The sequence below is a fragment of the Bombyx mori genome, chromosome 16 (genome assembly GCF_030269925.1).
Source record: "Bombyx mori chromosome 16, ASM3026992v2".
Taxonomy (NCBI): Eukaryota; Metazoa; Arthropoda; class Insecta; order Lepidoptera; family Bombycidae; genus Bombyx; species Bombyx mori.
Window position 1 is genome coordinate 10,323,288 of NC_085122.1, and position 26,419 is coordinate 10,349,706.

Genomic DNA, 26,419 nt, shown 5'->3' on the forward strand with positions numbered 1-26,419 from the left:
AACAGTCCCGAGAAAAGTTTCAGAGCCTCCATATATATATAATGTAAAGTTCATTATGGAAATCACAACTGGGATGTAGGATTAAAATCATGTAATAAAAATTAAATCAAAAATTGGTTTTCTGGCACCAATCAATGTAGTAAATAAAACAGAAATCATCCCGTTCCCGGATTTGGTATTTCCAGCCCCTTAAGTTCTGGTATTAATCTGTCTATAAGCAAAGCTTCAGGAAGAAAATAAATAAAATAGAAATTAAAGATGATGATTATGTGGCAAAACAAAAATTATATTTATTTAATATTAGTACGCCTTTACGTACTTGTCGTCAAAATTTATCACAAAGATATCACATAGGTTCTTCGTTTTGAATTCTTTCAATATTTCAGTTGACAAATTGTCATTGATGACGGCTGCACATCACACATCTTTTGCAGCATCACAAAGTGGTGCTGATATATCTTCAATTACGTATGATGATGCAGATGAAGTTGACGAATATCCTGGGGAGCGGAGTATCACGACTCTAGACTTCAGTATTGGCAAAGATGAGGATTCATACTGTTTGATGCTAAGAATTCTTTCATAGACGAAATTTATTAACGCTTTCACATATTGCTTTGTTTGTGTTATACGACCGGCCATCATTTTGATACAAGCGTCAATTTTTTCATTCCATGAAGAGTGAGGGTCCAGAGTTTCATCTAAATCTGATGGTACTTCACCAGTTAGTAGCGTAAAAATATGTTTTAAAATTCCAAGCTGCAGTTGGTCTTCTGTTGAGAACGCCCCTAGTTGTTGTTCAATTACTGGCTTGACGTCTTCTGGTGTAGTTCCGAGACAAAATATGGTGCCCAAAAAACCTGCAATTATTATAAAAATACCAAATGTTTAAGTATAGTTACACGCATTACATTCGCTTTTTTAAACGGTAGCTTGCATAATAATATAGGGAAAACTATTTAGCTAGAGCGAAATTTCATTTTGAAATCCTTAAGCTCCGTTGTTTATTTGGAAATGGAAATGACTCTAGAATGGAAATGATTCTCGAAATTAATATGCATTTATAGGATTTACTATGATATAGAATACTTCTGAATTGTTTAGTTTTTTGCTGTTGTAAAATTGTTTTGGAATAATTTACCATTTCTCTCAAGTATTGCAGCTAGTTCCATCGCAATCAAAATTCCAATATCACACCCAAGCAAGTAGAAATTGTTACCGACACCAATTTTTTCCATGAGTATCTGAAAATAAGCAGCATTTGATGGATCATGTTTCACGAGTATTCTTTTTTGTTGGTCAGTTTTTATAGCTGGATCATTTAGTTGACATAGCCTAAAATAACTGTAGTGATGGTTGTTTTGCGAGTTTTGCCTTTTTGTATCCCCCATTTTTTTCATAGAAAATAAGATTGCCCTTAAATTTGATACCCTTGAGTGTTCGAATTCAAGGAATATCCTTTAGAAACTTCTAAGACACTTAGGATTCAATGGTTGGAGCGGTTTTAATAATATAAAAATAAAGCCCTTTATTCTGAAATTCATGCATGATGCAATTTAACATTTTTGGATTTATACATTTAATATGTCTTATAATATCTCGCAGTTCGGCGTGCCTCGCGGCATAAGCCTCCTCCAGCTCTCTCCATTGTGCTCGTTCTTCTGGAAATCTGGTCCAGTATGGAGCGGTGTTTAGTATTAAACAAATGTCGGCAGACCTTAACAGACTAAAGCACACATCAGGACAACGATTTGTGCATCACAAAGTACAAGGCTGGATTCGCGTGGAGATCTACTCCCGTCTAGGGAGCCTCGGCTCCAAAATACCCGCTACTTCATATACTGTTGACCTCAATAAGAGTTATTTTGACTATGGTACCTAAACCGAACCAGACTTCATCAGTTCTTCTTCGAACCACTGCGCTACTAAACAATACATTTTTATTGATGATTTTTGCCACATACCATCGAATTCTATAATGAGTTCCGTTGCGACGAAGAAATGTTTGCACATTTCAAGAAAATAATGAAAAGAGATCTTGAATATGATGATGATGATGATGATGAAGATGATAATGATGACGAATATGCTCTTGAATAATGAAAAAGATAATGAAATTGGTTCTAAGTGACATTCTTTTTTTTATTCTAGAAACAATTCTGTGATGCAAAACAAACGGCAGAAACAAGACACTAACCCTTTTTCGAATTCAAATTCTAACAGTTACTGGTTACAGTTAAGTTAAAAATTTTAGGTACCTTAGAGTAGCTTTGAGCAGCCTGTTCTATGGTTTCGTGCAACACATTCAAACTTGGCTGCAGCACCAGCGCGGGCAGTTTGAGTCTCTCACAGAGACCACGAAATCTTACGTGATGACCTTCAATCCCAGGAACAACGCACAAGTACTCAGACTTCAGTGCATCGACCTGTTTTTCCTGCACAGATTTTGTGTTAACGTTATTTTTAGTTAATATATGTTACTTTTTTTAAGTTCGTTATATAGTTACTTAGTTTAATGATTATATGTTACATTTAAAATTTTCTCTTAATTAATGTTAACAAGTATAATATTGTTTTGTATCCTAGTAAGAACCTACTAATAAGTACGTCAAGGACAATTGCATTTACTAAAAGCTTACTTTTTGACCTTTTTTAAATAATGTAGAGCCCACTTTAGTTCGTCGGAAAGCATTAGAGGTCAAAGGCTAAATATAATAACTCGTCAATTCGAGAATTTTTCGAGAGTTTTCCAATACTCTACTCACCGCATTTGCATTACCAAGAGTAGGCAATAAATATATAGGAGTATCGGAGCTGAGTTCATCTTCAGCTATGTGAGAGAAGTAAACAGCCAAACCTTGTTTGTGCTCAAAGTTGTTTGCAAGAAAATCTATCTCACGAAGTCTGAAACCCAGGAAAGTGTTAGTAAAGACAAATCTTTCTTCTCCTCATTAAAATGGATAAATCAATTATTGGATTTGATAAACTTACTTTTGTTTATTTAACTTCAAAACGTTGTGTTCCGAAATACAAACGTGATATTTCAGACGTAAAAATTCCTTAATTAATTTTATATTGTCACTTCCAGCAGCCAAATCTTGTAGAGTGGTCATGTCGCCAGCCTCTTTTAATAATGGAAGATCTAAAAATGAATTCAAATCATCATCATTAATTGTTTAGTGCAAGACTTATTCTTACAAAGTACAATCTTTTTTTTCCCTACCTATGCTAATAGCCTTGAGAGGCTATTTCAGCTTCGCCCTAACGTTAGTAGGTGAGCTCGCGGGGCTCAACCGGAGAGTTGCTAACACTGACCCTAGCAAGAGCAGTGCTTCGCAGAATCTACCACCGGATCGGAAACGCGACCCACTGAGAAGATCCGGCGAGAAACTCAGTGGGCTGTGTCTATGAGTTAGTTCGCTCGTCGAGCCTTTCGTCGCAAGCGACGGGTTCGACGAGGACGGTGACCGGTGCTTGTGGTGCCTAAAAGCACCGTTAATGGATCAGGAGGATCCGTAATGACGTGCTTTGGGCGACGTCGACGGTTTACCATTCGGTCTACTGGGTCGGGTATGTAATTTCCAGCGGCTACGATCAGAGGGTTCTCATGTCGTGCCGCCTTCTCAAAGTGGCGCAGCGATGCCGACTGTAGATACTTACTAAGAGAGTCGAGCTCCAGGTCATCGTGGAGATCCACATTCCTAAGGAACCATGGTGCTCCGACGGCTATCCTGCAGAATCGTGATTGAATAACCTGAAGGGATTTCAAGTGGGTGCGGGCTGAGTGAGCGAACACTACGCTTGCATACGTCATGACGGGGCGTATACAAGTTTTGTAGAGAGTTACCTTATTGCGGAGGGACAGTTTGCTTCGACTACAAAGCATTGGATAGAGTCGTCCTAGAATAAACGCGGCGCGGTCTCGTACCGTTTTTATATGGGGACGGAATGTCATCCCTCTGTCGAGGGTGACGCCTAGATATTTGACACTACACGAGTAGTAGATAGCCGTGTCATCGGCGAAGAGCGCTAGATGGGTCTCCGGAGACCGGGGTATATCATTGATATACAAACTAAATAATAACGGGGAGAGCGCGGAGCCTTGCGGGACTCCGGCAGTCAGTTGACGGGGACGAGAACGAGTTCCCTCTACTCGACATCGAAACGAACGGTTCGACAAGAAGTCTCGTATGATGAGCACGAGTTTGTCTGGCACTCCCATGTTGTACAGTTTGTAAATTAAACCGTTGTGCCAGACTTTGTCGAACGCCTTCGCGATGTCGAAGAAGAGGGCGCCGGTCGGGATTTGTTTACGCCTATTTAGTCCTATCAGAATGTGCTCCGTGAGGCGGTGCACTTGTTGTACGCACGAGTGTTTTGAGCGGAATCCGAACTGTTCGTCTATGAGAATTTTGTTCGCGGTAACAAAATCCCAGAGGCGTTTCCTAAGGAGACGTTCGTAAATTTTTCCTATCGTCGAGAGGAGACTAATCGGACGGTAACTAGAAGTTTCGTTTCTCGGTTTGCCCGGCTTATGTATACCGATAACGTCCGCTTCTTTCCACACCGCGGGAAAGATGCAGTGCGTCATAGCGGCATTTAAAATTGTAGCCAACATTGCTATCAGTTGGACTGGCAAAAATTTTAGCGCGCGGTTGTGGATGCCATCGGAGCCTGGTGCCTTCCTAGGTTGGAGGTTGTGGATCGCGTCTCTAACTTCGTCAGTGGTAATGGGGGGTAACGCGTCCGAGGGCGGCAGGGAAGCTCTGCGCTCGACCTCCCTGTCGACTAACTCGGTGTGTTCGGGGTCCGCGTGTTGAGTGCTGGTGGTGCACTGCTCTTGCAGTGCATCGACCAGCAGCTCAGCCTTGTCATCGTCATCGAATGCCGGTGGTTGGCCTGAAGGGCGTAAGAGGGGAGGCATAGTAGCGGTAGTTTCGGATTTGAGAGTCCTAGCTAGTCGCCAGTATGCTTGGTGGGAGGGCGCGAGTTGTTCTAAATAACTATGCCAATTATCGTTACGCGCGTCGCTTAAGCGGGAGTGGACTTCGCGTTGTAGACGACGCATCTGAATCCGGTTTGAATGCGTGGGAAGACGATCGTAGGCCCGGATTGCCGCGTTCCTAACTCTTAAGAGATTCCTAAGATCGGGGGACAGTCTGATGCGGTGGAAGCTGTCCTCCACATCGACTTCTTTAGAAGATCTAATGATCGCGGAAGAGATGTGATCGGTAATGATGTTTATGGATTCGACGGTGTCCTCGGGGGATGGATTCGAATCCGGGCCGTAAGGGAGGATTGGCGGAGCGGCGTCGGCTAGGCACCTGCCCAGCTTATTCCAATCCACCATGGTCCTCGTAACAGTGACTGGGTTGTGAGGGCGACCGAGCTGCATAACGACAGGTCGGTGGTCTGAGTCGAGCTCTGACATTGCTTCGATGGAACGCAAGCGCAGAGTTACGTTCCTAAGCAATGCCAGGTCTATAGTGCTCGGACGGAGCGCGATGTTATACGGATAACATGTTGGAGTTGGGGGACCGACTATTTCAAAGGTGAGGTCGTCTATAAACGCGTCGAGACGCCTACCGTTAACGTTTGTACGATGGCAGTTCCACCTAGTGTGGTGGCAATTCAAATCGCCTGCCAGGATGACAGAGTCTCCCATGCCGAACAGTGACTCGATGTCACTGCTCAGAAGGGGCTTGTCCGGGGGGAGATAAACGGATGCGATGACGATCGGCTGGTGTCCCGTCAGCGAGATACGGCACACTGACGCCTCGATATGTGAGAGCGAGGGAGTATCGAGAGGGACAACGTGCAGGGCCCGCCTATAGTAAATGGCAGTCCCGCCTTTGGAGGCGGTGAGTCTGTCATTCCTAACCATGACGTAATTCGCGACTTTCGGGTCGCGACGCGAGGGCTTCAGACAGGTTTCCTGCACTAATAGAATATCTACAAGATTATCGCGGAGGAATTCAAAAATTTGATCGCGTTGCCGCGCGAGTCCGTTAGCATTATAGAATGCTAACGTAAGGGAATACGGTTTTTCTCTACCTTTTTGCGCCATTGGTTACCGGTAAAGATTTTATAACGTACGCGACACGGACTCGTAGACGTCCATGTGATCGAAAGCGGCCGCGAGCCGCTGTTCGGGGGTTACCGACCTACGTATCGCGTCTGCGAACGATCGCAGACGGTCGAAGTTGACCGCGGTGACGAAGTCACGCACGAGCGCGAAGTCGTTGACGGCAGAGGGTTGCGGGGGACGGAACGCGGGCGCGGGGCGAGGTGCGAGCAGGGGCTGGGGCGCGGGGGTGCGGTTTCCGTTCCCGCCTTCGTATACGGCAGCGGCTTTTTCCACGCCGAGACCGTGGGAACTGCAGCCGGCACGAAGGCGGGTTTCGGCACTGAAGGTGCCGAAGTCTTTGGGCCGACGGTTCGCGGAGCCGGGTGGGTTGGACGTTTTCGCGGAGCCCTAGGACATCCACGGTAGTTCGCGGGGTGCCCTTGCTTAAGGCATAGGACACAGCTGGGAGGTTCGGTCGCGGTTTCCCTATCTCTAACGCAATCTAACGTAGCGTGATCGCCGAGGCATTTCACGCAGCGGGGGCGCGCGTGGCAATTACGCGCCGAGTGGCCATAGAGTTGGCATCTGTAGCACTGCCCGGGAGTGCCACGCTTATGGGGGCCTTCGATCGAGATCCCGGATAGGCCGCAAATTGTCGTGAGACATGCGATCTTCTTTTTGGCCTCCGGGGTGGGTTCTAACGCCACGAGTATCATATTATAGGGCTGTTTGCCCCGCCCGCTGTGCATCCGGTGCACACTAACTATCGGGAGGGCCTGAGCGGTCAGATCCTCCTTAATGTAGTCTATTTCTAGCTCCTTAGGGACTCCGCGTATTACTACGCGGAGCTCGCGGTCCTCCTGAAGAGCATAGGTGTGGAAACCTATGTTCTCCTTTCGGAGGTATGCTGAGAGGGCCCTATGGTCGCCCGGCGTTGCGACCTTGATCTGAATCCCATGCGCGACGTTACGCGCATGGGTGTAGTTAATTTTATTTGCCTGAAGGGCCTGAGACACGCGATTCCACGCTGTCTTCTCTTGAAGTATCAGCGGGGGCGGGGCAACTACTTTGGGAGCGGGCGCGGGCTTGGGACGCGGCGGTGGGGTTACGCGGCGCGCGGAGTCCGACTCCGGTGTAACTACTACTTTCGGTCGAGAGGCGGACGCGGATTTCGTCTGCTTCGTCGTGGAGCTCCGGGACTCCACGGCGCGAGTACGCTTTTTACCGCGCGTTACGGTTTGGAACCCATCCGAAGTTCCAGGCTGAGGGCTTGACGCGGATTCGAAATCCATCTCCGATTCGGTATCGGAGCCTGAACTTGAAACGATCGAGGTCGCGGCGGACGTAGCGCGTGATGACGTAACCGACGCGGGCGCGGGGGTGGTACAATCTTGTATTTCATACAAATACTTATATTGAACGTAAAGATTTACCAGCGACATCAGCAAGCTGTTGATACAGCGGCGACGTCTCAGTGTTGATTTGTGCGACCACCAATGGAAGCTTGAAGCAAAGTCCAGTCTCGACTGCGTCTAATAGCGATAGATCCCAAGCTCTTCTGTCTAACAGTACTTCAGTATTTGTATCCCCCTGATGGATTATTTTAATGAATAACTTAGTCGTATCGTTAACTTCGGATATGTGAGCCTTTCTCCTTTATTTTGGTATTTTTTTTATTTGTTGAGTTTTGAATTTGACGATTACGGATACCAGGGTCCCTAAGCCCGTTCCTAGTGTTAGAGCTGAAGGTGTCTAATGCAAGAGTTATTGGATCTGATTGATCCGTAAGGACGTGTTGAAAACGAAGCCTATTAGGGCTTTAAGGCAAAAATAGTTAGGATGGTGGTACCCGCGCTGGCTCATAAGACTTTTTCAAAAGATTTCTTTATCGTGGAAGTCATTTGTGAACATTTGTTAAGTACGTATTTCAATAAAATAGATTGGTACCTGTTTGCGGGGTTTGAATACCGGCACACTCGCACCACTCGATACGAATGCACCGGGCGTCTTATCCCTTAAGCCACGATGACTTTCATTCCCTTTTTTGGATAACATTGGATTTTGGAATATTTATATTATTTAATCGTTGTATTGATTGCTCCGTCATGTAAAATGAAAACTGATGGGCAAATCGCGAATTGCGAACAAAATAGATTTTTGCTTTAAATTTTATGTAGCATCAAAATACAAATCAAAAGACATAGTGTTTCGTTTTGAGATTTTAAACTGTGATTTTTAAAAGTTAAACTCACACAAAAATCTGGCCTTTGAACTTCAATACGTGAAATAATTAAATTATCCTTCGCTCTGAAAATCGACATTTTTTTCCCAAAGTTTTCACTATTTGTGATTACTGCAAAATATCTAAAAATAAAACATTAAAATTTTATTATATCTGTGAGTCATCCTTGGCGGTTTAAAGCCGGTACCTTCGAGTTTAAGAAGGCTGATCGATATATTAATTTTGCCACACGATTCTAAAGTCTATATAGATGATATTTTAAATTCAATTATCAACATTTTGACTTGAAGATAAATAAATGATGGCAGTTACCGATCTTCAAGTTGTCTCTTGTACGCGAGTTTTAATACAAAGTCGCAATCCTTGTTGTATATCAGACCTCGAAAAACATATAAAAATGGTTTTGCTATTTTCAATAAATAAAGAGAAAGATGTCTATGTTTCGTAATTTTCTGGTTATTATGTTATATGCGTCAGAGTCGAGAACTATTTAAGTATGCAAAAAGTCAGTAAGTCTTAAAAGCGTACTAGAAAGTCAAGCCTTAACGCTAGTTACCAATACAGGGTATCCCACAAAGGGCAATCAAACAGAATAGTGTTCTATTAGAAAAATCAATTCAACAGAACAAAAGGTCCTAAGTTCCGGAATAAAGAACACTTTGTATTCATCTTTCATTCATCTATTTCTCACAAAAACTATTCTTTTGCGAACACTTGAATTATGTTTTAGGTAAGGTTCCGTAATATGATTCATAGTAAAAAATAAATCTGTCCATTACCAATTTGTGTTCTTGTTTTTAAATATAATTACTTTAAATATAGATAATAGAGTAAATATACATAACAGAGATATACATGTAATGAATGATTGAATGTCAATCTGTCATATGATAATTGACAGTTGTTTAAAATAATTTTTCGGTTAATGGACGTTGTGAAATGTGTGATAAAGAATTATTGAAGAAAGGGCATTAAATGTTGTTTCTTGTTGTTTAGAAGAAACGCAATTTCGTCTTTTCTTATTTAAACAACATAATTACTATTACAAAATAACATTTAATGCCCTTTCTTCAATAATTCTTTATAACACATTTCACAACGTCAATTAACCGAAAAATTATTTTAAACAACTGTCAATTGTCATATGACAGATTGACATTCAATCATTCATTACATACATACCTACCCTACACTTCAAGCCGAAACGCATTACTGCTTCACGACAGAAATAGGCATGGTAGTTGTACCTACCCGTGCGGCCTCATAAGACGCCCTAGTACCAGTCAGTACTAACAGGAAGAACATGTATTACTAACTGGTGGCACGAACTGAGAGCATATACTGAATACTTTTTTCTCCTCCAAATAAGCTATGTCTATGTGACATCGGCGCCGACACCACTAGTCCGCTCCAACGGTGTCGACGTATTAAACAGCTTCTTTTTTGCTTTACAGGTCACATTTAATAATATTCGCCGTAATAAGTTTGAAATATGTTTTGGGCTTTATGTAGCTAGTAATATGGTTGCCTTTTTGTTGTATTCCTTGTTTGAAATGAGTTGATCGAATTTGTTATTGTCCATCTGGTTATGACGCGTAAAAGTAAATGAACGGCTTAATGGTACTTTTGTTGTGAATTAAGTTCTATTATCGAACATGAATAATTAATAATTTCGTTTTTGTATGAAATCTGTCTACTAAATACGATATGTACGATAAGAAATGTAACTTTTTTACGTGTATATATTTTTTTAGTAGTGGCACATCCTGTTTACATATTGATAATCATAATAAATGGCCAAACATAATATTTAAATTTATTCTAATTTTAATAAATTATGAATACTATAATAATTCTCACTTCAGGAATGGGCAAAATTTTCGTGACATAGCATCAAGGTATTCCAAGCTATTTGATGTATATTTATCCATATCTTTGAAGCTCGTCACATATACGCCTTCTACCGGACCCATGGCTATAGTTTTCTTTAGGACGGTCGCAACATCATCCAAATCTTTTAAGTTATTTGAAGATACGATAACATTCACTCCAAGAGATTTAAGATTTCTGAAATAAAGCACTACTGGTCTAATTAATTCTATAAATATATATAAACCTTGAGGTGTTGCATATAAACAGAATATTAATCCAGTGACTGCGGACATTCAATAATCTAGTCGGTATTGTACCTAGTACTATTGCCAGACTTTCCTGGTTTGGAGCCCGCACATACCAATATGTGAATACGACCTTTCTAATAAAAAAGTCTTGTCGAATTATCAGTTGCAGTAGCACCTACTTATGCCACTATGTAACACACTCTAGCAATATCAGTCAACATAGCATTATTGGGAAATAGACTTATAAAAGATAATGATAACAAGAATGTTATGATAAGATGATGGTGATGATTCTGATATGATTATGCTAAGAGTAATTTACAATGAAAATAGAAAATTTTGAGAAATAGAAGATTTTTCAGTGCGAGTGGAATCAGATGACACTATTCAATACAGCGTTGGCAGATAACATTCTACTGTTATTCAATGCCAGTGGCTATCGGTTTCATTCTGAACAGAATTTGTAGATCTGTAGTGATGATCGTTTCAATTGTTGTAATATCAAAATAAAATGCAACGATGTAACGTCATCTTTCTGTTATAACGTTTATTCATAATTTTAGAAATAATTTTAACGTAATTCGTAATTTTTTTACTGGTGGTAGGACCTCTTGTGAGTCCGCACGGGTAGGTACCACCGCCCCGTCTATTTCTGCCGTGAACCAGTAATGCGTTTCGGTTTGAAGGGTGGGGCAGCCGTTGTGACTATACTGAGACCTTAGAACTTATATCTCAAGGTGTGTGACGCATTTACGTTGTAGATGTCTATGGGCTCCAGTAACCACTTAACACCAGGTGGGCTGCGAGCTCGTCCACACATCCAAGCAATAAAAAAAAAAAAATTGAGTTGAAGATGTACATTTTAAATCGAATTAATTAATTATATGTGAAATTTGAGAATCTGAAATGGGATATAATGCTTTCTTAACGAACAAATCCATGCATGAATGTTATATTTTTTACTAACTCAGTTTGATGTTGGAGATACCATGAAAGCTTCGAACAACAGATATGTAGCATTCTGGCTCCTCTACTGATAAGCCTTTGTGCCAACTGAATACCAAAATATTCGTCGCTGCAGATGATTAAATGGCTGCATTCAGAAGTATAGTTGATCCTGTAATTGTAATATTATACCTAATATAAGTTCAATTGATGACAACTTGTAATGAGGTGACTTAATAAAGATCTTGTTAGAACATGGCTTAAAAAAATTATCATTTTTGTGGTTCTTTCTATGTTGTATCTAGAGATTCCAAAATTTGGATGTTACCTAGGGCTAGCTGGAAGCGCTCGATCTGTAAGTCTTAAAAGCACATGTCCTCGATGCCAACCCTTCGATAATAGGCGTAGAGCTCGTGGAGCTTCATCTGCAGCATAGGTCACTCGCCCTAGTGGTCGCACGTAGCCCTTGGAGATGCCCCCACTCACGAGGATTTGTAATTTCTGTACATACGGACCAAATCAACGAATAGATCTCAATTTAATACCCTAAGCAGTTTTGTTGAAATTGCGATAGACATGAGTAACGTTTTCTAATTTCTAAATTAATCACAGTAGGATATTCTAATGCAATTGAGGTTTCGATCTTAGGTTTCCAGCTTGCAGGTTGGACACGGTATTCAGTTAGTTTATTGTATTTATTATCGCAGCTAAAATTATCTCTAAGTCACTCGCGAAATTAAAGATATGTTTCACAAACTTTAAATTCTTCATTTTTCGCAAAATCGAAGATGGACGAGAAATCGGCAATTACATAGGATCTATCATTGATCAGACTATTCATACGAAATTCGAACTTCTCCTGGTTGTATATTTGTGCCGTGTCAATTATAATGCTTAAAGCACCACCACATTGAAGTGAAACCTGAAATGAAGAACATTATTTTACCTCAAAGTGTGCAATGTCACCTTTAGCTAAGTTAAAAAAATCCAATTCCTTACATGTTTGAGCCAGGGTTCGACATTGCATATTACAACATCGCAACCTTTCCCATTTGTTGCTGATAGTACCATGTCACCAAAAGTCATATCTCGAGAATTCCCAATGTGTTGTTCTGAAAATATAACAATCGTCTATTCCTTGCGGGTTTCAAAAATGCTATATTCAGACTAAGTTTGCCTATTGCCGACAATATTTTTTATTGCGAGTACGATTCTTATGCCGGGATTGAGGCCAATCTTATTCATTTGTGATCCCACGAATATCGTCGACCCATCGATCTAATAGACACCAGATACCGACCGACGTGCATATAAAGAGGCCCAAATAGGTGCAACTTATAATAATCATACTTGTATTTAAAGTTTAATGCAACGATTTGGTTACCTTTCAATTCTGGATAGAGCTTTTCCAAGAAACTTTTAGTTCTCACGTCCCCAACTGTAGTGAACACTTGACATTTGTGTGCCAGAGCAATGGCTATGGCAGCCTGGCCGAGTGCTCCAGCTCCTTCGTGTATTAAAATTTTCATACCCGAATAAAGTTTTGCTTTAATTGTCTGAAAGATGGATATGAAATATACCGAAAGCAAAAAAAGAAAATCAGTAACCGAATGATTCCACGATACGTAATGTCTTTGTAATTGAAAAGAATAAAACAACATAATCAATCAGACGTCAATACTTACTAGACAGTAAAAAGCATACGCATAAGCTAAAGGAACAGTTGCTGCGTCTTCGAGACTCCAGTGATCCGGGACTGGCCACAACAGATCAGGGTGAGTTCGAAGATAATTTTGACAAGCACCTCGATGTACTATACCCATCACACGAATTCCACTACAAAAATCACACACACAAAAAAAAGACTAATTAATTTGGATATAATTATAAAGCTATGGATATTGCTACGGCTTCCATTATAAGCTAAAATGTTTCGTACAGGAAGCTCTTCAGTAGTAATATTGAGAATATGCTATGCGCGTGTTCATTATTTTGAGACTTGTGTTATATGCGATGACAGAGCGTATTTGCTCAAATAGTATTTTATTATGAATAAGAATCTTGCTACTTGCTTAATTCCAAAAGTGTCATTGAAAACTGGAAGTAACCTATAGGTTTTTATGAATGAAAAAATATGGCTATGACTTCTGATTGCGTTGATTTAGAAGCTTGATTTTTTTATGACTATCTTTCGCAGTTAACATTATTGTTTGGAATTTATTTTAACTGGATACCCCTCCCATACTTGCTCCTGAGAAAAATGGTTCTAAATGTCAGACAGAGAGATAGACGGTCAAGACACTGATTATATAAAGTATTCCAATCATTATATTTGAAGCCTGGGGCCCCGAAAAACATTTTTTTTTAAATTAATTGTTATTGCTTTCTAAAGCCGAATCAGAATAAGAACCAGAATTCTTATTACAAATATTGTACCTTTCAGTAACACCGCTGTAATCCATGCCGTAGCAGTTTTCATTCGCTTGATGAGATACTGCTCCTGTTGCCTTTTTACCATCTATAGGAGTAAGGCTTGCGTAGTGAACCTAAAATCGATAAATTTACTCTATAGATTAGAATCTATTATTTAACAAGAAAAATGATGGTTTTGTCGATCTAAACAGATACAGAGAGAAACTAGATTATAAAAAGAATAAGCTCTTGTATGCAGCTGTCAACAAATTGTTATTGTTGAACAATAGTGTACCAATCGAAAAAGTCTATACTGTTTTTCAATGAAAGTTTATCTGATAAATTCCGTTGTCTTGGACGGAATATTGAATGATTCAGTTTACCTTTACAAGAATTCCGGATCCAGATGGTTCAGAGACTTGAGCCCAGTGAACGGAATTTATATTCCCAGGCTCTGCGCTTAGAAGCATCGCATTTGAACAAGAAGGAGTTTTTATTTTCAACTAAAATAAACCAAAAGCAATTAATAGCTGTAGCGTCATCATATAAGAGTGACATTAAATATCTTATCGAACTAAGTTAACTTGCCTCTATCAATTCAGTTTCGTTTTTGCTAGATGGAACCAACAGACTCGTGGGATATGGAATTCTAGGAGTTTGACGAAATCGTATACCTTTAAGAAACACACTCCCACATCTGAAATACTTAAAAATATTAACATGTGTACAAAACTCTTCATATGTCCGAAATTCTTACTTTTTGTTATTTATGGCACTTTTTGTTAATGTATTGTTTCACTGGTGGTAGGACCTATTGTGAGTCGGCACGGGTAGGTACCACCGCCCTGCCTATTTCTGCCGTGAAGCAGTAATGCGTTTCGGTTTGAAGGGTAGGGCAGCCATTGTAACTATACTTGAGGCCTTAGAACTTCTATCTCAAGGTGGGTAGCGCATTTACGTTGTAGATGTCTATGGGCTCCAGTAACCACTTAACACCAGGTGGGCTGTGAGCTCGTCCACCCATCTAACCAATAAAAAAAAATAGCAGCTCATGTTTATAATGTGGACTGTAGAGAAAAGAAAAGGACACGTTTTCAGACAGTATAACCAGTCCATATAATGTCTCTTCGCGCAAGGAAGGGTGTACGGCACAAAACCGTGCAGCAGGTCTCCAATATTGAGAACCAAACAAATCAAGACTGAAGTCTCTGTCAAGTCTGAAACGACTAAGAAGAAGAATAGCTATATCCTCAACGGGAAACAGAAATTCGCATAATGAAGCAAGGAAATTATTTTTATAAAGTCCAAATATTCTATTTAAAATAAATAATTATGAGAAAAAAACTAGTACATATATCAAAAGAAGCTGGAAAAAAAACGAAACTACGGCAACCGAGCAGATACCCTTATAATGTAAATATTTCAAACTCAAACAAACCCAATCTCAATGATTAAGAAAAAAATCAATTAATAATAATATAATATTACAATACAGTCGGTATTATATTTACTTCAAAAAATAAGACATTGCAGCTACATTTCCTTCCGTAGCAGTCGAAAAAGTGTGGCCCAATCATTATTACATCGCCCTCTGAATAAAATACTGACCTCGAATAGTCCATTTCCCTTGTTGATCGCTACATGCAGTCTTAATAACTTTTCTTCACTAAATATTGGTTGTACTTCTATATGAACGTCGGTGAAATGAACCGATACCTCTTTTTTGGGCAAAAGCATCGACATGCATAAAGTGTCCCAGACTAGAACTAATATTCCTCCAATAGGATATATCATTTTACCTAAAACGGTCTAATGTTTTTATATGTCTGTATGAACGTCTTGACAGTTTAATCGACAGAAATACGTATTTTTTGCAATTTTCGAGTTCTCTTTTGAACTATCAAGCTTATGTTAAAGACTTAAGGGCGAATGCATAAAATTATCAAATATTTGGGGCTGTGGATGATATCTTGGAGTTGAATCCATTAAAACTGTTTTTCTATTAGGACCTCATGTCTAAATTCCAAGAAATTATTTGGAAAGCACTTGAGCGTGCTAAAGTTTATTAGTTTTTATAGTGCTTATTATACTTTTGTATCATTCTCATGTTTCTTTGCTTAATTGTATTAAGGGCAATCATACGTTTGGTTTTCCCTTTGATCATTATTCATATCTATCATTCATAATCAGTATGAATTCTTACCTTGAGAAATATTTCCTCTCAAATAATTATGCTCTTTATCATGCACGGATATTAAATGTTCGCAGAATGCACAAGTTATTATTTCAGTACTTTGTGGCTTTGGAACGTACCTGTAGTTAAATTTTCAACAGTCATTATAGTAGACAAGTTTTGATGAATGAAGGCTTCAAAGTCTTCGGCTCAACATTTAGAATGTCTGGTATGTTTGTATTCAGATATTTTTAGAAAATCACGTGATGCATCATGACCATAAATTACGTAGATTATTGTAACATTGACTTTGGATTTTGTTTGGCGCGCCTTGATGGGTATGCAACTACCACTGGTTCATTTCTGTTACAAAGCCTCATGCAATTTGGTTTGAAAGCTGATGATGCCATTACAACGATATGTTGTGATATGAGCTTCGTGTTTCATTAGAGCGGTGGCACTCGCACTGTAGAATCTACTGAATCGATAACTACTTGAAATCAGTGAGCCAAGGCAGTTATGGCTTGTCTATAGGATAAAAGTAAATATAAAAAGTAATTATTCATTATGATTTTAAAATTTTCATCCTACCATTCCTGTAGATGCATCCATTCAACCAATTGTGATAGCATGGGAGTCCCTGCTGAAACGGGTAGTTCTACCATTGGGTACAAAGCTTTGATGTCTGGTGTGCATCCTTCAATGTATAGCCTGAAATATTTAAGGGTTGAAGTTGAAAAGGAATTCTCTATATTTTTTTGGCTTGATATATTTTCAGATTTCACTGAATCTGACTTTTTGCTGGTGGTGTGCTTAATTTTTACTTACTTTCCGATAGTTTGGAGTAAATGTATGACGTTGCCATATAAGAATTTATACTCAAGTCATTATTTAAAATGGTATGGATCTACTCGGGAGATACAGAAAGTTCGGCGGCTATCTCCCTCATACTTGAATAATGATAATATAACCTATAGCCCCCGAATAAAAATATGTTGCTGCACATTATAGTTGACCGCCGTTTAAATTTGTATGGAATAACATACTTGATGATTTAAGTGTACCTACAACTAATTTCAACTTACTTATTTATTTCATCTTTACTTACTTCCCAATGGTTTGAAGTAAATGTATGACGTTACCATTTCCTTTTTTAGTCAATGATATACTAAAGCAGTCAGGTGATATAGAACGTTTCAGAATAGCCTGTAGCAGTCCACGTGGAGCTATCTCTATGAGAATGGCGTTATTTGGAATCAGATGAGACGTTTCTTCGAATAGAACTGGGTTCTGAAACATGTAGGTAGTTCACTAATCGCTTTCACTTTGTTTTTCATTGTAATTTAAATTAATACTTATTTTTCATTTATTAAGCTATTATTTAGTTTTGGGCAAGCATGGTGTGGATAATATGAATAGCAATGGGCAGTTACTACTTGATCTTTGTTCCAATTTTAAGTTGGCTATGACCAACACCATGTTCCGCCTCCCTTCCAAATACAAAACTACGTGGATGCACCCGAGGTCAAGGTATTGGCATCATAAAGGGCTCATTGTTGGTCGGATCACAGACTAGTAATCTCAAATTTACAGATACGATCCTCTTTCTAGATCTGGTAAAGCTCAAGCTAAGCGAATAGACTTAAAGAAGCTGCAAGGAAACGAATTGAGAGGTATTTATAAACAATAGCTAAGTGAGTATGCATCGCAAGTGGATACTGAGAGTGGTGACAAGCTATTCAAATAGTCTGACTTTACGTATCAGATAATCAAAGTTTCTTCTGAAACGCTTGGGTTACAAAAGCGAGTTAATGAGGATTGGTTTGATGAGAATAATGGGGTCCTTGTCGATGTCATTGCCCTCCATCGGGAGCTGCTAAAAATCAAAGGTGCGCACTTGATACTTAATGCAAACCACAGTGCATGAGTCAAGCAAAATGCATCCGAACTAAGAAAGTTTATGCGAAGTATTAAAGATAAGTGGTGGCTAGAGAAGGCTAGCTACATGCAGATACTTTCTGATGCAAATCAGCTTGGACTCTTTTTTGGTGAAATGCGGAAGATCATTGGGCCACAGTATAGGGTTAAAATGTACTGTTGAAGGCTGCAAGGTGGTCGTTTAATATCTGATAAGAGGGAGTTGTTGCAGCGGTAGGCTGATCATTTCCGATGTTTGCTGGATGTTGATCGTTTATTTTTTTTTTTTTTTTTTTTTATGATTGAAAGTTTACTGGTGGCCCGAAGGCCTTTCCAGTTTCACCAGGACAGGTGGGCGAGCAAAGGCTCAGCCAAGAGGGGTGGGATTTGCTAACAACTGCCCGAGCGCCTCCGAAGGAGACCTAACAACTCAAGAGCAATTGTTTCGCGAATGAATCTACTACCGGATCGGAATCGCGACCCGCTGAGAAGATCCGGCGAGAAACTCAGCGGGCTGATGCATGGGTTAGGTTGCACGTCGACCTCTTTGTCGAGTTCGACGAATACGGTTACCGGGGTCCCTAAGCCTGCTCCTAGTATTAGAGCTGAAGGCATCTAATGCAAAGGTTATTGGATCTGATGGATCCGTAAGGACATGTCTAGGGCGTCGACGGTGACTGGCTCCTGCATGATCAGGATTCGGGGAGTAGTCAGCGGCGGCAACGATAAGGCGATTATCATGACGCATAGCCTTATCGAAGTATCGTTCCGACGCTGACTTCATGTATTTCCGAATTGATTCGAGGCCCAGGTCGTCGTGTAGGTCAACGTTCCTCACGAACCACGGAGCCCCGACGGCTAACCTGCAAAAGCGGGATTGTAGAGATTCGAGGGTGTCTATGTGTGTGCGGGCCGCGTGAGCGAACACCACACTCGCGTAAGTCATGACGGGGGATGTTGATCGTGCGGCGGATCTTTCTTACATTAACTGGTAGTCACCGTCACCGTCAAGTGGTCAACGTCGCTCATGGACGTCAGCAATGCCAGGGACAGAGCCAAGCCGCTGCCTACTATTAACCTACAACCAGAGCGTTCGAAGCTTTTTCAGAGTCGAACATATGTGCTCTGTACAAAAAAAAGGGGACCGTGCCGATTGTAATTCGTACAGAGGCATATCACTTCTTTCGATTCTTGGAAAAGTGTTCGCTAGGCTTCTTCTCAACCGTCTTAAGAAATTGTCAGCAAAAGCCTGAGACACAATTTGGTTTTCGGCCAGGTCGGGAAACTTGCGATGCTATATCTCTGTTTTGTCGATTTAGAAAAAGTCTTCGATAGCGTTCCCCGCGAGTTTTTATGGGACTACTGCATGATAGTATGGACTATTGCGTTGTGGTTAATGGTGACAATCTAGCTTCTTTCCCGTTAGCTATGGCGTAAAGCAAGGTTGTGTCTTGGCCCGAACACTATTTGCACAGTACTTTTCTGTGGCTATGGAAAGGGTTACAGAAACATCTAATAATGGAGTCCATTCACGTTTCAAAACAGACGGGATTTTTTTCAGTATTGGAAGACTGAGAGCTTGCTCCAGGTCTTCACTTGACATCATCACGGAGATTGTGTATGCTGATGATCTTGGCTTTGTTTTTGACAGCCCAGTTGGTTTTCAGGAGAAAGATTGGTCATAATCTTTATAGTGCTTGTTAGAAATTTAGCTTAAAGATTAACATCACTAAGACAGAAGCCATGGCTATGGACCGCACGGAGCTTGCTGTATCTGTCGATGATTGTGTGCTTAAGCAGGTTGACAAGTTGAGGTCCCTTGATAGTGTGATAACAAATAAAGGAGACCTTGATGCAGAGATAAATACTCGGGCTAGTGCTGCTTCGGCGGCATTTGAGAAGCTTCGGGATAAAGTTTTTCGTTCGCATGACCTTTCTCTAAACACTAAAATAAAAGTGTACACATTGCCAATTGTGTTGTCTAATCTATTATACACCTCAGAAACATGGTGGTTGTATCGCAAACATATACGAGTGCTGGATAGATTTCACCTTAAATACCTCCGACAGATAATGAACATATCATGGTCAGATCCTGTCAGGAGGATTTAAGAAGAACCAGTATTGGCGGTATAGAGGCTTTTTTAATGAGGCGTCAGTTGCTCTGGTGTGGCCATGTGATGAGAATGTCCGACTAGAGGATAGCAAAGCGCATCTTCAACTCTGAACTCCATCCTGACAACCGAAAAAGTGGCGGCTAATTCTTAAGATATAAGGATGTTCACAAGAGGCATATGAAAAAATGCAACATTGATCCCTCTCGTTGGGAGCTCCAAGCACAGAATCGTTTGGAGTGGAGACGCTTGGTGCAGCTGAGCGTGTGTGTCTTTTAAACGATAGGAGGCGTGAACTGGATGACAGACGAAACAAACTGAAAAATAAACCGTCTTCCACCATTTTTTACAACTTCATAGGTGATGTTCTTACGTGTAGCTTCTGTTTGCGCACGTTCAAGAACAAGATAGGCTATCCATATTAGAGAGCACGAGAGGCGCGGACATTAAGGCTTTTAAGTTTTAAACTTTAAGCGCGCTTTTAAGTTTTTAAACAAAAAATTTTGGCCTTGGCCGAAACCGGTTTGGAACCATGATGATGATGAAAATGATGAATAAGCTATGTTTGGTTGGCCATGCGAATCATCTACTTGTTTCGAAAGTACATACAGTAAAGTTGGGGCAATACGGAGACGATTAGCATGGCCCCTGCGCAAGGTTGACACACGAAAATGGGAAGGTATGCATGCGATCATTCAATATCGAAAAAAAATAATTTAATTTTGTTGTTGTTTGTACATGCACAAGAATCACTGTTGTGAAAATTAGATTCAGTATTTTTCATCTGAAAATTATTGAAACAATCAGTACATACCAACAAATTATTAGTTTGGTATTCAGGGGAACAGTATTTGGCTGCTGCATTATTCCAATCCTCTTGAGGAACAGACGTGGAAACCCAACGTTCACTACGAAGACGTGGATTTTTTATGACCTTCTTCAGCATTTGTAAGAGATTTGAGCCTCAAATAAAAATAAAGAAACTATATTAACATCATTTAAATAATGTATCTATATATTACAGTTATTAATAATACGATATTTTCTCTATGCAGGTTCATTTTCTGATTACAGCTGGAATTATAAAACACACAAATAATATATATAAATCTTAAAAAAAAATCCTTTACTATTTAAACAATTGGAAAGTAACTGGTTGGTGTATTTCATAATGGAACCGAAAGCTTTTTAAAGTTTGTATCCAAAATTTAATATTAGAATTAGAATTGTTCATTTATTCGAGTTCTTAGTTTAACTGGGGGGTCGTAATCGAAATTCGACTAAAATAATTGAAATTATAAGTATGTACACTATTATGATTCTATTGTTAAAGACTACTTATTATACTTCTATAATCACAGATTTGCCAAGCCTACACGTTAGACAAATATTAATAAAGACCAACAATATTTAATCTATTCTCAATTTGACCACAGACTAATAAGCAATAAGAAAAGTTTGACAATAAACAAATAGCATGTATGCGTGTTGTGTCAAATACACGGTAGTGTGTGTGATATTATTTTTAATTGATTTAATGCATTTATTATGCATAATTTAAAAAAATATTAACATTCTGCACTCCTTCTCTATAAGCGTAGGAAATTTCATAATCCTTCGTCCGCGCAATGTTCGTAAAAAGGAATACAAAGTTTTTGATTCACGTATTAATATATAGATATCATAGCTTCGATACTTTTCTTCATTGTCTAAACAAGCACAAGATTTACCAGCGGCAGCTATGTAACGAGAATGATACGCGATATTCGCAGTAGGAACTGTTTTAGCAAATATTCCTTTGGCTGACAGTTCGGCTACGAATTGAGCAGTCACATCCGCTGGGCCGGATATAGTGCTAGAATCCGGGCCGTTGTGACACGCCACGTCTACTTCTGGAGGACACAGAGGTAAGATCTGAAACAGTTTGCAAAACTTAGTAGTTAGTTACCTTATACACATGGTTGTTGGAAATGACATGGTAAGTACCTACACCTGAAATTCTGTGTACCATTTCAAATCTTCATTTAAAAAAGCCAAATTTTAACCATGTTTATCTATTTTATTGTTCAAGTTATATACATAACGGCTTAGTAATTAATCGAACAGTTCCCAAGTTCTATTTGAAAAACACAATCACAGATCAATTTTTTTAAAGCAAAATTTGTTTTATAAAACTTTTTTGAATACTCTACTTGTTTGTATCCCATCCCGATGGCCGCCATAGAACCCTTGATGAGTTTAGTCTCAATGGATGCTTGACCACGAGAATACGCTGCCAAAATCATTTCCTCTGCTGTCAGACAACCATCTGCATATGCGCAGCCGAGCTCGCCCACACTGTGTCCATTTATTTATTTATAAAGAACATTAAAATCATGATTATACATGTCGACGCACCACTCTAATTATATGGAAAAATTAATTAATCAGTCAAGATTAATTCCTAATTTAACATGCGGCGTAATTATTGATTGTAATTATCACACGTGTAGTAAATATAGTTCAGATTGATTGTTAATTTAAGCAAAATGCAATGTTATGGTTTGCTGTCGCTTGGGCAGCAAACGATAACTTTGCATTACCATTCGTCTTCAGAGGAATGTTTAATCATTTGTTAAATTCATTTCTTGAATTTTAAGAGACGTATACTTGTTTAACACGATGTTTGGTTAATATTAATGTTTTAAGGAACTCCGCCAGATTTTGTAATACGCGGAAACGATACCACGTGATTACGTTTGTAAAAATAGATTCAACTTTAGGTTTAGTTAGTGACCTAATTTAGTTGTTTAAATTAATTTGTGATTTAACTATCAAGTTTGGATAATTTAGAGTGAGTTTGCGTTTTAATAATTTGTAAATTTGAAGTGATTTCCGACTTGACAAGAGCCACCGTTTTTGTTTTCAAAGTGGCGGCTTGTGATCAAGACGGAAAAAGCTTCATTCTGTGCTGCGCCTCGGCTGCGACCAGAAGCTCTGTGAGTACATACTGTTGTATTATTTTAAGGTTATTTTTAAGTGTGTATATCAGTGCTAGGCGAAGTGTTGTAATTAAATAGTGTTAAACTATAATTTGGTGTTTCGTTTGCAATGAGTGAGCCTTGTGATGGAGATGGTAGCGTCAGTTTATCTGACGTCACCTTTTCCAAAAATTCCCCGGAGGTCGGTGCGCCGTCATACATATTAATTCTAGACGATAGAACACGTCGTTTGTGGCCTACCCGTGTGAACTTACTACCGGAACTCACACATGCCGTGAATACCGCCTTGAAACATGTCTCACTTGTATTGTACAACGAATTTCTTACTGTTATAGTTGTAGCTATAGAAATAGGTTAGTGGTATCTCACCGTGCGAGCATAGAATGTGTAATAAAAGGTTGGGGAATAAGGCTTTTTGCCTTATTGTATGTATGAACTTGTAATAAAATATCCTTGGCTATACTATTAGTATCTGATTGGTTTTGGTATAATTAAAAGTTTAAATTTTAAAGAAGATAATTCCAAATTCAAATTAGGAAAATGTGTAATTTTTTATAATTTTTCGTACGATCTGTGGCAAAGCCCGGGTTAACTCGCAGCAAGGTGATGCTGTGTGTGTGGTGGAATTGGAAATGCTTATTCATTATGACCTGTTACCAATAAGCAGGACCATCGATTCTGAACTCTACTGCGATCAACTGATGAGATTAAAGCAAGAAGTTGAGAGAAGTTTTGTCCTTCAGACCACGGTAACTTATGGAAATATAACATAAGCACAAATTTTATTATTACAGTTTTTATTACTATATAATAATTAAACCTTTACCTATGATATTATCAGGAACCAAACCAAGTGCATACATGACATCTGTCAAACCGATCTGAATGGCCGCGATACCCAAGAAAGCGTTTAGAATATTATTGAAAATATCAGGATCAGTAGACGTTATGATTTGCATGATATCTATTCCTTTAGGTTCGAGTGCTTTTTGGCAGCTGCAAAAGGGTCTTTTGATAAAAAGAGGCTCATAATATACTAAAGTAAAAAATAAAAGGGAGTACTTTTTACCGCTCAATAGCTGCGGAAAATATTGGGATATTCATAAGTTCCGCGCCCATCCCAGGCCATTGAGAACCCATCCCGCTGTACACAAACCACAACGGACGTTTGGCATAATCGAAATAGTTCACTGCTTCTCCTAAACTTACTGTTTGATTCTCTTGTGTTTCTGCAACGAATTGAAAAATATATAAAAAGGGGGCTTTAATACCTGTTTAGCAGCTTTGAATGTTCTATTTTTTACAGTCTGTAAATACCTTTAGTTCTTCGATCAACAATAGGATCGAAGCTATAGTTAGAAAAAAAAGATGTGTGTTTGCAAGTCACACACGGTAGAAGTGAAACTTATAAAAAGTAAAAATAATCGCAAGGGTCTACCACTCCGCAGTACAATGGGGCAGCCTCACCCTGGAGAACCTCCTGCATGATCACAGTATCCTTACGCCAGGTTAGCATGATTTAACAAGAGAAATACGAGAACGTCTATCAACTGTGTAACATCTCGTCACCGCGATTCAGGAATTGTTGAATTGACGTGCAGCGACATCTGTTGATAACAAACTAAATACAAAATAAAAGTATCTCAGGACGCTCCGAGAGCCACGACAGCATGCACGGACGTCAAAAACACACTGAACTAGTCGGGGACGCGAGACCGTGTGGACCGCTTTGGTAAGCCAATCTTGGCACACTTATTTTTTTGTTTCATTCATTTCGTTTCATCGAATTTGAAATCACAACGATTCTAAAGAAGTTTCACTTAAAAAATATCCTACCGGCCCCTGTCGGAACTGCAACGCTACTTACCCAAAATTGTGTATCCTCTTCCCAAATGCCCTGGAGTCACCACCGAATGTATGTTGTGAAATAATGTTAGTTCTTCTGGATCTATTGGTCTTGATTTTAAATTATCGAGTACTTTTTTTACTGAAGTATCTTGCCTTCCTGATACTGTCACCAGGTGTGGTATGTTGGATTTATATTTGGCTAAGTCCTGTGGTACATTAATGTTATGTATAACATTCTCGCAATTAAGAATAATAATATGTTTAAAGTACTTAACTCGTGTAGAAGATAAGTGAGCTAGAATTGTAACTATATATCATTTGTTCCAAGGATACTGTACCGCAGTGATTTATAGGAAAAAACTAACAAGCATTCGTTTTAAAGTGACAAACAAATTGCAGCGTTGAAAATCAATATAATAGAAGACTAGAAAATTTAGATAAATAATGTCTACAAAGATATAGTAAAACAATACTGCAGTAATTTTATATTGTACAATATAATTGCAAAATTGCGGAAGTGTATCATCCTGGGACTGTTTACGAATTCCAAAACAAAGAATCTTTCATTCTCTTAAAATCTAAACAGTATTATTATTTTAGGACTTAAAAAACATACAGTTTACCTTTGGTTTACGGTTTCCTTTCAACAAAACATGAGCATTGACTCCAGTTACTGAAAAGGCATTGACTGCTGCGTAATTTCCGTTAATGTGGCAGTGATCGTCAAGAATACAAATTCGCCCGTCTTTTATTGCATTTATGTCGTGGCGCGGCTTATTGTAATGTAGGTTACCAGCAAATAAACCGTTTTGGTAGCCGAGGAGCACCTATAATGTTTAATTGTCACCCTATAAATATCTCATACCAATTGTTTTTATTCATTTACTTTCCAGTAAAATATTTCATATGACCTTATGCCTAAAGGGCTTACGTCGTGTTCTGTAAAAAAGTTACACTGTCCATTGTTTATGTAAACTTCGATAAGTAAAATGTGCGTGTCAGCTTCGACGCACAACTGGAGTTAACTCTTTAAATTCGATTGTCATTACTTAAACTGTAGGCAAATATAGTAAGAATTGCACATTACTTTGCACTTTACAATTGTAATTACTGAGGTAAGTTAGTTTTGTATTTGTTTATATGGGTCCTATAAAATATTACATTAGAATTATCTTAAATAAATAAAATACATGCATAGCTATATAGTTCCTGTTTAAATCAATACTAAAAGAGTATATCCCAAATCGAATAAGTATTTCTTTGAAACTTTAGTATACATAAAACATTAAAATATCAGAAATTAACTAATATATAATTTAGATTTCTTGTCCGCAAGATCTAATTTAAATAGTGGCTAGGAGTTACGATATAGTATTTGGAAAACACTTACTTTTATAATGGATGTAATGCCACTAGCCGCTGCGGTAAAACCTATATTGGACATCACGCTGCCTACATACAATGGATTAGTTTTCTTGTCACAGAAAACATCAGTCAAAGCTTCTAGTTCAGATTTATCTGATTCCGGATTACCTATAGAATTTAAAAAATAAATTAATAAATAAAATTATAAATAAAATAAAATTAACTTAAAAAATAC

The 26,419-nt window shown here is 39.0% G+C and overlaps 2 protein-coding genes and 1 non-coding gene across 4 annotated transcripts; 1 reads left to right on the forward strand and 2 right to left on the reverse strand.

Annotated features, from left to right (window-relative positions):
- Nucleotides 1-265: 265 nt before the first annotated feature.
- LOC119629676 (fatty acid synthase) lies at nucleotides 266-14,573 on the reverse strand. 2 transcript variants are annotated; one of them, XM_062673097.1, is made up of 17 exons: nucleotides 14,375-14,573; nucleotides 14,170-14,289; nucleotides 13,811-13,920; nucleotides 13,060-13,210; nucleotides 12,759-12,930; nucleotides 12,374-12,486; nucleotides 12,132-12,296; nucleotides 11,703-11,875; nucleotides 11,397-11,546; nucleotides 10,170-10,376; nucleotides 8,320-8,431; nucleotides 7,501-7,657; nucleotides 2,992-3,142; nucleotides 2,766-2,904; nucleotides 2,259-2,435; nucleotides 1,142-1,244; nucleotides 266-860 (listed from the first exon to the last, which is right to left on the reverse strand). In XM_062673097.1, the coding sequence occupies exons 2-17, from the start codon at nucleotides 14,254-14,256 to the stop codon at nucleotides 418-420; spliced, it is 2,610 nt and encodes an 869-aa protein (XP_062529081.1). In that variant the 5' UTR covers nucleotides 14,257-14,289; nucleotides 14,375-14,573; the 3' UTR covers nucleotides 266-417. The 2 variants fall into 2 exon arrangements, with proteins under 2 accessions (XP_062529081.1, XP_062529082.1); XM_062673098.1 differs by lacking the exon at nucleotides 11,397-11,546.
- LOC110386402 (fatty acid synthase) lies at nucleotides 14,375-26,343 on the reverse strand. The gene is made up of 13 exons (XM_062673104.1): nucleotides 26,210-26,343; nucleotides 25,443-25,646; nucleotides 24,839-25,025; nucleotides 24,041-24,200; nucleotides 23,800-23,967; nucleotides 22,183-22,336; nucleotides 21,721-21,904; nucleotides 20,805-20,953; nucleotides 17,068-17,249; nucleotides 16,551-16,670; nucleotides 15,990-16,099; nucleotides 15,395-15,585; nucleotides 14,375-14,483 (listed from the first exon to the last, which is right to left on the reverse strand). Exons 1-13 carry the CDS (start codon nucleotides 26,261-26,263, stop codon nucleotides 14,463-14,465), a joined length of 1,884 nt encoding a protein of 627 aa, XP_062529088.1. The 5' UTR covers nucleotides 26,264-26,343; the 3' UTR covers nucleotides 14,375-14,462.
- On the forward strand, nucleotides 20,577-20,683 carry LOC119629739 (U6 spliceosomal RNA). Its single transcript, XR_005245641.1, has one exon. It is a non-coding gene; the product is annotated as a U6 spliceosomal RNA (small nuclear RNA).
- Nucleotides 26,344-26,419: the final 76 nt, after the last annotated feature.